General features: G+C 45.7%; 1 protein-coding gene across 1 annotated transcript; it reads right to left on the bottom strand.

Moving 5' to 3' along the window:
- Window positions 1-1,101: 1,101 nt before the first annotated feature.
- Window positions 1,102-14,563, bottom strand: LOC142296634 (la-related protein 7-like). Its single transcript, XM_075340528.1, has 5 exons — window positions 14,190-14,563; window positions 13,349-13,568; window positions 2,025-2,125; window positions 1,857-1,940; window positions 1,102-1,257 (listed from the first exon to the last, which is right to left on the bottom strand). The coding sequence occupies exons 1-5, from the start codon at window positions 14,244-14,246 to the stop codon at window positions 1,102-1,104; spliced, it is 618 nt and encodes a 205-aa protein (XP_075196643.1). The 5' UTR covers window positions 14,247-14,563.
- Between the last annotated feature and the right edge of the window lie 429 nt (window positions 14,564-14,992).

Below are 14,992 nucleotides of genomic sequence, written 5' to 3'. Positions count from 1 at the left end.
TTGTTGAACACAGAGCAATCCTTCTGACTCTCCTTCACTGTCAGCATCTTTTCTTTGACCGTTCAATCCTCACCCAATCGTTCGTCACAGCCGTGACATAGGAGCCACCAAGGAGGACCTCAAAGCCTAGCAATTATGTCAGAAGTCTCCCGGATCCTTCTGTGGGCTGAACGGAATGTACCAGCAATTTCAACACTACACATTCCCGGAGTGGAAAACTGGGCTGCCAACTTTCTCAGCTGAAAAGGCCTAGCCAAGGGTGAATGGCCTCTGAATCAGAGAGTCTTTGACCAGAGCTGCCAAAAATGGGGGATGCACGATGTCAACCTGTTGGCGTATAGACTGAACCACAAGGTCCCCCAGTTCATGACCAGATTTCGCAAATGTCTAGCGATTGACTCTGATGTTCTGGCAATTTTCTGGTCCTTTCTCTCTTCCATATCTGTTTCCTCTTGCACCGCTGATCCCCAGACTGGTCAACAAGATCAAAGTGAAAGGAATTCCTGTTATACTCGTAGCCCCGGATTGGCCCAGAAGACCTTGGCACGCCGAGCTTGTCCACCTCCTAACGATTGAACTATGGAGACATCCAGATCTTTCATATCTCCTTCAAAGGGTCCCCTCGTCCACCAGAAGTCTCAGTAACTCAATTTAACGGTACGGCCGTTGAAGCTGCAGTTTTGAGGTCAAATCGAGGAAGCCTTCTTCCTCTCACATATTATCATCGCACATGGAAGACCGCCTTCCACTGGTGTGAAACCAATCAGACTGCTCTTATAGTCTTCTCCTTGCCTTCCCTGCTGACCTTCCTGCAATACGGACTGCCTCCATAACCACCACTGATTGCTGGATCTGGTCTGTCATCCTGAAAGCATATCGGATTAAAGATAGAGCACGTCCACTCACTCAGGGTCACGGCTCACTCCACTCATGCAATGGGACTTTCCTGGGCTGTCCGTTAAAAGGCTCATTTCTTGCAGTTATGCAAGGCTGCTACCTGGTCTTCCATTCATACTTTCACATAAAGCTGAGGGTTCACACCTACACCTCCTCGGATGCGAACATCAGTAGAAGGATCCAGCAAGGAGCAGTGGTTCGAGCTCAAACTTGAGAGTACTTTCCTGTGTCCAGCCCTTGCAATTTCTTTAGGATGGCCCATGGTGCCCATGAAGCAAAAGGGAAAATCTTTTGGATGCTCATAGTAAGATCTTTCTTGGAGCCTTCATTGGAGGGCATAGCACCTGCCCTTGTGTTCAGCTGTTATGAATTGTACTGTTTTATTACATTACGTCAAGCTGTTCGTGACTTACTGTTGCTTCATATACTGCTTTTTCACTAACTGATTACCTCTGTGCCAGTAGGTGGGTATATACTACTGGGGAGGAGCTATCTTCTTTTGCATAGTGTCAGCAGCATATACACATGGTTTCCCCGAGTCCCCCAATGAAGGCTCCTCGAAAGATTTTACAGTAATACCCAAAATCTTCTTATCTAATTGTATTGTATAGTGCTTGATGACTAGGCTACTGACCAGTTCTGCAGTCTATCAGTGGTAGCAGGACTCCTAGGCAAACAGCGCAGCACTTGTAAGATCTTTGTTATAAAACTTGTAAGTGCCACTTTGAAAATTGCTGGGTTATTTTATGGGCTGGACATACAAATGAGATGAATATAGGCAGTATCCATACCCCACCTAATATGATTAGGGCGCTAAAACTAACACTGGAAACGGATTTTAACTAGCTTATCCTTTTGTTCTTAGGAAGTTAAGCGGCCATGAGATGGGTCTGGAAGTGGCTAATTCCTGTAATACACTTACTCCATATACAATATACTCAGTCTTGCTATACACTTACCGCATATACAGTACGTGCATCAACATCTTGAGGTTTCTCACCAAGGGGAAGCCGTCTTCGGATTTTTGTACTATCCAAATTTATCTTAGAATAAAAAAAGTTAAAAAAAAATGAATAAGAGGTAAAGAATGACATATAAAGGCGACCTGGTGATAAATAAGTACTGACCTCTACTACAGAAGAATTCTTCAGAGCTCTGGCAATAAGCTTGGGGTCTGTAGTCAATTTTTTCATTTTATTAAAAGATGCCAAAAGTGATAGGTCAATATCTAGAATAAAACACATTGGAAATATCCTCTAAAAACTGCAGTTATCAGATGCAATCATATGAAAGATAATCTGTATTGTGCTGATGCTACTATAAACAGTAAGATGGTGTGTCTACAACACTTCACATACCAATGTCCCACAAAGATCCCAAGGGAAATATTAAAGACTAGAAGGTGGCCCGATTCTACGCATCGGGTATTCTAGAATTTACGTATTGTGTAGTTCATGTATGATTTTTGTTATATATATATATATAGAGAGATGTTGTTGTGTGTAGTTACCAAGTGTTTGTGTAGGCGCTGTACATGTTCTGGGTGTTGTCTGGGTGTGACGGGGGGTGAGAGCGGTGTTGTATGTGTGTTGCGTGTGTTGCGTTGTTTGTGGAGCGCTGTGTGTCTGTAGCGTTGTGTGTGTGTGTTGCGCGGTTTGTGTGTGTGTGGTGTGTTTTGGGGGGAGGTATGTTTTGTGCAATGTGTGTGTTGTGCGGTATGTGCGTATATTTGTGTGTGCCGCGGTGTTTGTGTGTTGGGTGTTGTGTGTGTGCAGCGTTGTCTGTGTGTGTGGGTGTCTGTGTAGGGCAGTTGTTTGTGGTTCCCAGTGTGTGTGTGTGTGTGTGTGTGTGTGTGTGTGGTGTGCAGTGCGCGCGCGCGTGTGTGTGTGTGTGTGTGTGTGTGTGTGTGTGTGTGTGCGCATCAGCCTCTCTTCTCTCAGCCTACCTCTCCCAGCCTCCCTCCTCCCAGCCTCCCTCAGCATCAGCCTCCCTCTCCCAGCCTCCCCAAGCATCAGCCTCCACCAGCATCAGCCTCTCTCCTTCCAGCCTCCCCCAGCATCAGCCTCCGCCAGCATCAGCCTCCCTCTCCCAGCCTTCCCCAGGATCAGCCTCTCTCCTCCCAGCCTCCGTCCTCCCAGCCTTCCCCAGCATCAGCTTTCCCCTCCCAGCCTCCCTCAGCATCAGCCTTCCCCAGCATCAGCCTCTCTCCTCCCAGCCTCAGCCTCTCTCTTTCCAGCCTCCCCCAGCATCAGCCTCTCTCCTTCCAGCTTCCCTTAGCATCAGCCTCCCCTTCCCAGCCTTCCCCAGGATCAGCCTCTCTCCTCCCAGCCTCCTTCCTCCCAGCCTCCCCCTCCCAGCCTCCCTCAGCATCAGCCTTCCGCTCCCAGTCTCCCCCAGCATCAGCCTCCCCATGCATCAGCCTCCACCAGCATCAGCCTCTCTCCTTCCAGCCTCCCCCAGCATCAGCCTCCCCTTCCCAGCCTTCCCCAGGATCAGCCTCTCTCCTCCCAGCTTCCTTCCTCCCAGCCTCCCTCAGCATCAGCCTTCCGCTCCCAGTCTCCCCCAGCATCAGCCTCCCCAAGCATCAGCCTCCACCAGCATCAGCCTCTCTCCTTCCAGCCTCCCCCAGCATCAGCCTCTCTCCTTCCAGCCTCCCTCAGCATCAGCCTCCCGTTCCCAGCCTTCCCCAGGATCAGCCTCTCTCCTCCCAGCCTCCTTCCTCCCAGCCTCCCTCAGCATCAGCCTTCCCCTCCCAGTCTCCCCCAGCATCAGCCTCCCCAAGCATCAGCCTCCACCAGCATTAGCCTCTCTCATTCCAGCCTCCCCCAGCATCAGCCTCCCCAAGCATCAGCCTCCACCAGCATCAGCCTCCCTCGTCCCAGCCTCCCCCTCCCAGCCTCCCCCAGCATCAGCCTCTCTCCTCCCAGCCTTCCCCATGATCAGCCTCTCTGCTCCCAGCCTCCTCCAGCACGCCGTGCTCCTCTGCCGACACTCACACACCCGATCGCATCCACTCACACACACCCGATCGCATCCACTCACACACACCCGATCGCATCCACTCACACACACCCGATCGCATCCACTCACACACACAGACACTGACGATATCGCACATACGCGCTTATACTCACAACATCCGGGGATATCACATGCTTCTGGCCATGTGATCCTCCCGCAGGTCCTGGAAGCTCACAACAGCACAGTATCGCCGCCGAGAAGCAAGCGATATCCCAGGATGTTGTGAGTATGTGGATGCGATGTGAGTGTGATCTGATTTGTGTGTGTGTATGTGTGTGTGTGTGTGTATGTGTGTGTGTGTGTGTGTGTGTGCTGTTATGTGTCTGTATTTTCCGCCGCTGCAGGACCTTGATGTGTGGATGCGATGTGATGTATGTGTGAGGTGTGTATGAGAGTGAGTGTGAGCCGGTGTACACTGGTAACTAAGATACACATCGGGTAACTAAGGGACCTTAGTTACCCGATGTGTATAATGGTTACCAGCTTTCACGGCCTCCGTCAAGATGCCAGCATCGCAAGGTTATGTGTGGCGCTGCTGGGATCGTGACGGAGCCGGTGTAGAAGCAAGCGATATCCCAGGATGTTGTGAGTGTGTGGATGTGATGTGTGAGAGTGAGTGTGAGAGTGAGTGTGATCTGATGTGTGTGTGTGTACTCACCTGGAAGTCGCGGCTCCCTGTCAGTTGGGCCAGAGCGAGCGTGCATTGCGTGAGGGGGGCGGGGCCTGCAGAGAGCCGGGGCGAGAGGCCAATCCGTGTGGGGGGGCGGGGCCATGGCGAGCCCAGGGGCCAATCAGCTTTGTGTCACCGTAAGGACACAATTTCGGAGCATGACAGACAGACAGATAGACAGACAGACAGACAGACAGAATAAGGCAATTATATATATAGATATTGCCTGGATGTAGGACATCATCCCGTTCTGTACAAAAGTTGTGTCTGGTATTGTAGGAGAGCCTCACATAAATGGACATTCAATACCGGTCACTCCACATAGACAAGAATGGAAACATTTCTGGGGGAGAGGCAGAACAAACCCTTCTTGATTGGGATAACATATGTAAAGGAGTTGTGTGGGGTTACAAGGTCTGTATGATCAGAAGGCATCTAACCTCATGGATCACCAAAAAGAAGATGCAGGTGCACAGGTACAAGCCCGTTTACCACTTACATTTTTTTGCTAACACTTAGTTGACCTATTCAATGAAGAAAAAACACAAAGCCAGCACTAAATGTGCACTTCAGCACTGAAAATTCCAAACTATACTTATTATAAAAATTTTGAGATTTTTGGCAAAAAATTGCAATTTCTTGAGCTACCCCGCCACGTCACGGCAAATCTCATTTGGGGCAGTCCTACACTAAAATATTTTTATAAAATGTGCCAGACGGCCTCACATATGAATAGTAGAACTGCTCTTAGCAGCACTCACCTGGTCTATTTCAATCCCGTACCCATGACTGAGTCATGGCTGTGGGCGGGACAGGTCCAAGCAAATGCTGCATGAAGTAAATAGCCTGTGGACAAGGCCTGATGACTGAATGTGTACAGTCACCAACCGCCAAAATCTAGACAGGTGGAATACATCCCAAATTGGGGTGCACAGCAAGGTGGGGGTCAGCCACCGACCAATTCAATGAAGAAAAAACAAAAAAGCAGCACCAAATGTGCACTTCAGCACTAAACATTCCAAACTGTACTTATTATAAAAATTTTGAGATTTAAGAGCAGTTCTACTATTTATATGTGAGGCCGTATGGCACATTTTATAAAAATATTTTAGTGTAGGACTGCCCCAAATGAGATTTGCCGTGACGTGGTAGCTCAAGAAATTGCAATTTTTTGCCAAAAATCTCAAAATTTTTATAATAAGTACAGTTTGGAATTTTTAGTGCTGAAGTGCACATTTAGTGCTGGCTTTTTGTTTTTACTTAGTTGACCTGTAGGGCTTCCAAGCAGTTTCTGGAGGGAGGTATATAGCAGGATGGGGACTATACCAGGATGAGGGACATATACTGTATATACAAGGCAGGAGGATCATATATAAGGCAGGAGGATCATTACCAGGATGGGGTACCTTAGAAGAGAATTTGGGGACATTACCCCCATAAGAGTGTCAGCAGCAGATCCTTGCCCCATAACAGTGTGTCATGACCACATTTTTTGCTTAACATTTAATTCTCCTATTTTCCGTCTCTAAAACCAGGGTGCGCCTTATGGTCCGGTACGTCTTATAGTCCGAAAAAAAAATGTTCTATGGTTTTACTTTGGGAGAAATTCCCACTCAAGAAATGCCACGGTCAGGAGTTCAATAGGACACAGCCTATTAACAGTAGAAGTCCCAGAAATTTCGAGCTCCCCCTGAAGTCCCGAAAGAGGGTCAAATGACCCTTACTCCAAACTGAATAGAAGTGACTAGAAACTAAATGGCTAAACTCAATGGAAAACAACAACCTCCTGTGGTGCGACAGTAATGGCCTTAATTACAGAACAAAAGACGGTGATTATAGGATGTTAGCTAAAATCCTTCCGGTCATTCGACCCGTCTCTGGGTTCCAAAGGTAGAAATGTTAAATGACCCCTCTCTGGGACTTCTAGTGTTAAAGGGAATCAGTCAGCAGGGTTTAGCTATTTAATCTGACAGCAGCATGAGGGAAGGACAGAGACGCTGAGTTCAGAGGTGTATCACTTAGTATACTGGGTGCAGCAGTTTTCTCTGCAGATCTAGCAGAGCTCAGGGGCTTAGCTGTGTATAATCTTGCCTACACCACAGCTCTATGTATATTTTATAGTGACAGAGAGCTGATAATCAGTGCTGGGGTGGGGTTGAACTTCCCTGCAAAAGTTGTCCTGTAATAATAATCTCCTGCTGATAAAATACTAATTGCATTGAAACAAAACACAGCCCAGTCAGTGACATCCTTTGAATCAGGGAGTTTGCACTTACATTATGTTGCTTCTACATTACATAGCAAAAAAGGGAATTTTGTTTACTTACCGTAAATTCCTTTTCTTCTAGCTCCTATTGGGAGACCCAGACAATTGGGTGTATAGCTTCAACAGCTAACGCTTTAACAGATAACGTGCTTCATGTGTAGTACTTTCAGTTTAGTGGTGTTCAATGTGAGGATGTTATGGCTCACCTGATATTGTTAAAGGGAATAAGTCAGTAGGTTTTTCTTTGTCGCTCCATTGGGAGACCCAGACAATTGGGTGTATAGCTTCTGCCTCCAGAGGCCACACAAAGTATTACACTTTTAAAAAAGTGTAACCCCTCCCCTCTGCCTATACACCCTCCCGTGCATCACGGGCTCCTCAGTTTTGGTGCAAAAGCAGGAAGGAGAAAACTTATGAATTGGTCTAGGGTAAATTCAATCTGAAGGATGTTCGGAGAACTGAAGACCATGAACCATAAGAACAAATCAACATCAACAACATGTGTACACAAAAGAACAACCTTTTCAGGGGCGGGTGCTGGGTCTCCCAATAGGAGCTAGAAGAAAAGGAATTTACGGTAAGTAAACAAAATTCCCTTCTTCTTTGTCGCTCCACTGGGAGACCCAGACAATTGGGACGTCCAAGAGCAGTCCCTGGGTGGGTAAAAGAATACCTCAATAAAAGGAGCCGAAAACGGCCCCCTCTTACAGGTGGGCAACCGCCGCCTGAAGGACTCGCCTACCTAGACTGGCGTCTGCCGAAGCATAGGCATGCACTTGATAGTGCTTCGTGAAAGTGTGCAGACTAGACCACGTAGCTGCCTGACACACCTGCTGAGCCGTCGCCCGGTGCCGCAAAGCCCAGGACGCACCTACGGCTCTGGTAGAATGGGCTTTCAACCCTGAAGGAAGTGGAAGCCCAGAAGAACGGTAGGCCTCGAGAATCGGTTCCTTGATCCACCGAGCCAAGGTTGACTTGGAGGCCTGAGAGCCCTTACGCTGGCCTGCGACAAGGACAAAGAGCGCGTCTGAACGGCGCAGGGGCGCCGTGCGAGACACGTAGAACCGGAGTGCTCTCACTAGATCCAAAGAGTGCAAATCCTTTTCACACTGGTGAATTGGATTAGGGCAAAAGGAAGGCAAGGAGATATCCTGATTTAGATGAACTGAGGAGCCCGTGATCCACGGGAGGGTGTATAGGCAGAGGGGAGGGGTTACACTTTTTTAAAAGTGTAATACTTTGTGTGGCCTCCGGAGGCAGAAGCTATACACCCAATTGTCTGGGTCTCCCAATGGAGCGACAAAGAAAAACCTACTGACTTATTCCCTTTAACAATATCAGGTGAGCCATAACATCCTCACATTGAACACCACTAAACTGAAAGTACTACACATGAAGCACGCTATCTGTTAAAATATTTATGTAAAATTTTATTTTATAGCCCAGGAAACCACTTGTCCAAACTCTTACCAACTCAAAAATATTTTTTTCCTTATTTCAAACCCAAATCGCCTAAACTGTTAGTGCATACACTCATCATCATCTGCTTCGACTATTACAATATCATCCTGAGCACCTTGCAACTAACAATCTCACACTGCAACAGCCCATCTTTAAAGGGGTATTCCCAAGATCTTATAGCACTGTCTTGTAGTAGGAATAATAATAATAATAATAATAATAATAATAATATTAGCAAATACCTCCAGTTAGAAATGTAGTATAGTTCTGCTGATAGAACCATGTCTCTTACCTCATGTGCAGGGCATTGCAGTTTAGGTAACCATGGTTACAGCTGTAAGAGGTAGCTGAGCCACTTGTAATGTAGATAATGGTATTGTCTTGTATTTTATGTTTGTGTGATAAAGCCATGTGAATTTATAAATTATATGTACTAGTCAGTAGTATTAAGATAGAAATGTTGCCATCTAGTGGTTGACCCAGGTAAATGTAGATGCACAGAAGAGAATTTTAGATACGGTTTTAGATAAGAAAGGGTTAGTGTACTTAGAGGAGGAGTAAAGACATACAGAGTAGTCATTTTTAGGTTCGGGAGTTAGCGAAGCTTCAGGTAAGAGTGGGAGAGCACGTAGGCCTAGTTGCGAGGGCCGGTCCTGAATCGTGAGGCCACCTCTGTAGGTCCAGAGACCATGGCTCATCCCTGCGGGCTTGCCAATTAGTCAGGGGATAAAATGTAAACAAAAGTTGGAGGAGGAGTACCGAGGACTTATGTCAGATCAAGTAGGCTGCTGCTGTACCCACAGTGGGAGCCTTACGTTGAAAATAGTACCCCAGCTAGGAAGTGAGGATGCCGAATGCCATGTCTGTTATGAAGGTGTTTAATGCACGCAAAGAAAGTTTGGTTAAGAAAACCCTGAGGTTGCACGTTTCCTTTAACTTCTGCACTTGGGGAAGAGAAAATAGACAGACCCTCTGAGGCGCAAACAAGTGTCATGCATCCTTTCCAGGCATCTACATATACTCAGGGACCCCCTAACGAGAGAGGGAGGCCTGGCGCCCCCCCTTCCTCATGTCCAAGAGCAACTCAACTGTCATTATACGAGTGGTCGTAACTGTGGATACCAAAGCTGCAATGCCCTGCACATGAGGTAAGAGACATGGCTATATCAAGAGAACGATACTACATTTTAATTAGAGGTATTTGCTAATATCATCACACCTACCACATATTGGGATAGGATCTTGGAGATGAGAATAACACCAACACCACTGCCCGATAAATCCACCTCTCCTCTCCCCTTTTTCATGGTGACTGTCAGACACGGTTTTAGTCTTTTCATATACATATGTATGGACATTACACCTTGGTGCACTAGAGAGATAGGTGCCTTCACACTACAATCAATTGTTTGTTTTTTATTTATCTCAAAAAAAAAAAAAAAGGCTTTGTGAGTGTTGGTTGCCCAGGTATAGTCCTCATTTTAGGGCATGTTCACACACTGCATATTTTCCAAGGGTAAAAAGTGCTGCACTTTACAGTTCCAGCAAGGTGAATGGGATTTCTAAAATCTCCTGCATGTGCTGGTTATTTTTTTCTTGTGGATTTGAACCATTAAAGAGAACCAACCGGAGGTTTTTACATGGAAAGTACGGGCAGTGCCATACTAGCGCCAAAATGTGGATTCAAATCAGACCTTCAGTTTAGAGATCTGACGATCAATTGCAGAAAAATCCTTTATCAAACCTTCAGAAATGATGTCATTGGTGCAGTGGCTTGAGCATCGGGGCAGGACTTTGTGGGCCGGGTCCTCTAGAACGATTCCTCCTCCTGCCTGGTCTCTTTTCTGTCTTTACATTTCATGTGCATTGCTAGTGTGACGTTGTCTAGAATAAAATGGCTCCGGAATTGGCGCATGGATCCCTGGGGCCATATTATTGAACACATGGTGGAGAAAAAGGAGTGGAAGCGGCGCATGCACAGATTGAATTTTTTTTTTCATCAGTGCATGCACCACCGACGCTCATAATCATCTCCACAGTGTGCTCAGTAAAATGGTGCCGGAGATGGCGGTACATGTAGGCGCCGATTCTGGTGCCAGTTTATTGAAGACAACGTCACACTAGCAAGGCAATAGCGTTAGCAGCGCGAAATTCAAATGCAGAAAACGAAGGCAAGGCAGGAGGAGGAATAGTTCTAGAGGACCCGGCCCACACAGTCCCGTCTGGATGCTCAAACCACTGCATCAATGACATCATTTCTGAAGGTTTGATAAAGGATTTTTCTGCAATCAATCATCGAATCTCCAAACTGAAGGTATGATTTGAATCGGTAATCTAGTGTCAGTATGGCGCTGACTGTACTTCATATGTGAAAATCGTGCAGGTTGGTTCCCTTTAAAGCACTTTGTGTTTTTTGTTTTTTTTTTTAAATCTGCAGCACGTCAATTCTTTCAGGGTTTTCCACCCATTAAAATAAATGAGAAAAAAAACAATGCAAGTAACAACGCCTTAATAAACTTTTGTATTTTATGTAAGTTGTTTTCCTGCCAACACTCGAGTATTTGGAGCAAATTTGTTTCCATAGAGGACCAATCGTCTGCACATAGCCTTCAGCATATTTCATATCTCCCGCCTGGACTACTGCAACCTCCTGCTCGGTGGCCTCCCTTCTAACAGTCTCGCACCCCTACAATCTATTCTACACTATGCTGCCCGACTAATCCACCTGTCCCCTTGTTACATCCGACTTCTCCTTTCTGCCAATCCCTTCACCGTCTTCCCATTGCCCAACGACTGCAGTTTAAAACCCTAACCATCACCTACAAAGCCATTCACAACCTGTCTCCTTCTTACTTCTGTGACCTAGTCTCCCGGTGCTTACCTGCACGTAACCTTCGATCCTCACAAGATCTCCTTCTCTACTCCCTTCTCATCTCCTCTTCCCACCATCGCATCCAAGATTTCTCCCGTGCCTCCCCCATACTCTGGAATGCTCTGCCAAAACAGACTCTCGCCTACCTTGACAAGCTTCAAAAGGAATCTGAAGACCTACCCCTTCCGACAAGCCTACAATCTGTAGCAACCATCAATCTAATAGAGAACCGTGCGACCATCTCCACCCTCACCTACTGTATCCTCACCTATCCCTTGTAGACTGTGAGACCTTGCGGGCAGAGTCCTCTCTCCTCCTGTACCAGTCTGTGCCTTGTTTTGTTTAGGATTATTGCACTTGTCCATACTATGTATACCCCTTTTCACATGTAAAGAGCCATGGAATAAATGGCACTATAATATTAAATAAAAATGATGGTAATAATAATATCATCAGTCTGGAGGATCTTTGAAAGGGCTTCACCGTCTTTAACAATGGGAATAGAATGGTTGGTAGTATTGGTACTTTGTAGACTGTTCTGTAAGGTGTGGAATACGCTAAGCTGGTTTCAAAGCGATTGTTTACGTTTGTAATTAATCCTATAAAAATGTCGACTTTTTATATTGGACTGGCATAAATTTTATTTGAATACTCACGTGAGCACAACCTCAGAGTTTCTTACAAAAGAGACCTCCCCAGACCCTGCACTTCTGTAACACTGGAGATGCCTTCAGGTAAAATGCCTAAAGATCACATCCTCTCCTGCCTATGACTTTCTTATACCTACAATTATAAACACCGCTTGCGAATAATATTAAGGATTTTCCACGTGTCTCTTCTAGAATTTCATCACTGTGCCACTCCTGGTTTTTTTTTCCATAAAAATGCTCTATTAAATGCAATCTTTTCAAACAGCCTTGCAATAGATAAATGTCACAACAATTCTTCATATGCTTCCTTTATAAGACAAAAGAAATAATCCCACGCGTTTGCAGTGCATGAGAAGCGCTACGGCTGCTTCATACGTTCTGGCCCTTATGGTTTACATTTGGCCATGAATCAGCTCAACACAATCTCATTGTCCTAACACAAAAGTGACAAAACCCAAAGCATGAAGACCTCCTCCCCTACTGTGACCCCACATAAGAGAGCCCAAACCCATTTGTATTGCATGTGTGGATTTCCCATCAAGTGCCTGTACCTGGGCACACAAAGAAAACGAGCTCCCGCCAGTATCTGCATAGTGCAGAGGGCAGGGGATAAAGGCCAGCCACAATGAGCTGGAAAACATGACTCCCATTGCACTGAAATCCCAGGTTGGCTCTCAATACCCTTTATAATTAACTATTCCATAACATTTACATAACTCAATGCATCAATTTTGGGTAAAATAGAAGGAATAGTTTGTAGACAATAACACAGTAAAAGGTCAGGGGTTAACAGCAGGGAACATGTCCAGAAGGCTATGTACACAGGCTGGAAATGCAGTGCTGTACTATCCCTCTGTGTGATATACCTGGGTCATGTCCTCCAGCCAAACTGAAAACGCAGCTTCTTGTCACCCCAAATAGAACATTTCCAGATCTTGTGATTACCAGTTTCATATACTCGTGCACCAGTTCAGAACTAATAAATCTATATTTTTATATAACGCCAACATATTCTGCAGCGCTTTACATATATCAGCAACACTGTCCCCACTGGAGCTCACAATCTAAATTCCCTATCAAGTATGTCTTTGGGGTGAAACCCACACAAAAACAGGGAGAACATACAAACTCCTTGCAGATGTGGTCTTTGGTGGGATTTGAACCCAAGATCCCAGCGCTGCAAGACTACAGTGCTAACCACTGAGCCACGGTACCTGGCAACTTATTTTTTCTAATTCCAGAATGTGTGCCATAAGTCAATAGCATTCATAGGATGAATTAATAATTGATATTTTGGAGAAAAGTCCTCCCCCCCCCAAAAAAAAATTAGTAAAAATGAGTTTTAAAATGATCTTATGCTAGTGGAACAAAGCACGTTGCTAAGGTGAATTCTCCACATTTTAACACCTAACCTGATATTCCAGAAGGACTCAATAGTCCAGATCCCCCCCAGTCAATTACATTTTAACAGAAAGTAAAAAAACACACATTATTATGACTTCTGAACTTACAGCCATCTCTGGATTTTTCGATTTGTTCCCTCAAAAAACGATCTTTGTGAAGGTTGACGTCACCAAACCAGAAGTCCACCTGTTTGGCGATGTCGGCCAGGACCTGTTTCACCCGAGAGCGCTTCTTTTTCTCCCGATCCTTCCTTGTCTCAGCGCTTTCATCTTCCTTCAGTTCATTCCTTGGTGTATCCATCTCAATCTCAGCCATAGTCATAGTCATCTGAATATAAAAAAAAATGACATTTTAAGAGTCCAGCTAAATAGTGAGTCCTAGTGTACTCAGTCTCTAATCACTCAGCTTGACAGCTGCAGCTTGTAGTGAGCAATGTGAGATGTCTGCAGCAGGGAGGCCAGGTTCACATGGGAGTATTTCACAGTCTGTGTATGAGGCGCAATGCTCGGGCTGGGTGTGGGTCTCCCGACCCTTAAAGCGTCAGACACATAAAGCTGTTTGTTCTGGTCGGGAGACCCACCACTAGACAAGGCATTGCGGTCAATACATGTGGGTATAACCCAATCTGAGAAGCTATCAATCAAGCTATGTGGGTAGCGATTGAGCTTAACTTTGAGAATAGATTTTACCAACATTTTAAGGCCACGTGCACACATTACATATTTGGTGAGTTTTTACCTCAGTATTTGTAAGTCAAAACCTGGAGTGGGTAATAAATACAAAAGTGGTGACGTGTTTTTTTTTTTTTTTTAAATTTTATAGAATTTTTTTCCAGGGGGTCATTGACTTGGCAAGCTCGATCCACAAAATGATGAAAACATTGCTTTATTTCAATCATTCTGCTAAAGAAAAGAAAAACGTACATGTAAAGGCTGATTAAATGGATACCTGCAGTGAAGGAATCCGATCTGCGGTTGTTGAATAATCTTCCTCTAGTTTTTTCATCTACTGTATATGTGTATCAGAGTGGGGCTTGGGGTTATGGTCCTCTCCGCACACCACCTTTCTTTCTTTTACAGGTCACTAATCTGATCACCTGCCCCTTTTCAAAAACTCCTTTCTTGACTGCTGCCGTCATCGGGGTAGGCGGTGCGTGTGCAGTGTAATTCTCCGACCACTCTTCAATAAAATGGTGCTGGAGGCTGCGCATGATCAGACCAAGATTTCAGCTCAATGACTTCTTCATTACCCAAAATCTCGATCTTCACGTGTTGGCTCTGGTGCTTTTTTATTGAAGACCGTCTGTGGAACCACATAGCACATCCGGTGCCCACCCCAATGACAGCGGCGTGGAATCTCAAACAGGAAGCAGTTCACCGAATAATCAGTGACCTGTAAAAGAAACAGAGGAGGCAGGTGGGCAAGCTAAAGAAGACCTTACCCCTAAAGGTACCGTCACACTAAGCAACATCGCTGCTGAGGCACAACTTAATAGCGACGTTGCGGTGTGTGACATCCAGCAACAACCTGGCCCCTGCTGTGAGGTCGTTGGTTGTTGCTGAATGTCCTGGACCATTTCTTAGTTGTTGCTCTCCCGCTGTGAAGTACACATCCCTGTGTGTGACAGCGACAGAGCAACAACTAAATGTGCAGTGGGCAGGAGCCGGCTTCTGCGGACGCTGGTAACCAATGTAAATATCGGGTAACCAAGAAGCCCTTACTTTGGTTACCCGATATTTACATTCGTTACC

Source organism: Anomaloglossus baeobatrachus, chromosome 1 (assembly GCF_048569485.1).
Source record: "Anomaloglossus baeobatrachus isolate aAnoBae1 chromosome 1, aAnoBae1.hap1, whole genome shotgun sequence".
In the NCBI taxonomy this organism is placed as follows: domain Eukaryota; kingdom Metazoa; phylum Chordata; class Amphibia; order Anura; family Aromobatidae; genus Anomaloglossus; species Anomaloglossus baeobatrachus.
Note: the sequence above shows the minus strand (reverse complement) of the source record. Positions and strands in the feature narration are given on the sequence as shown.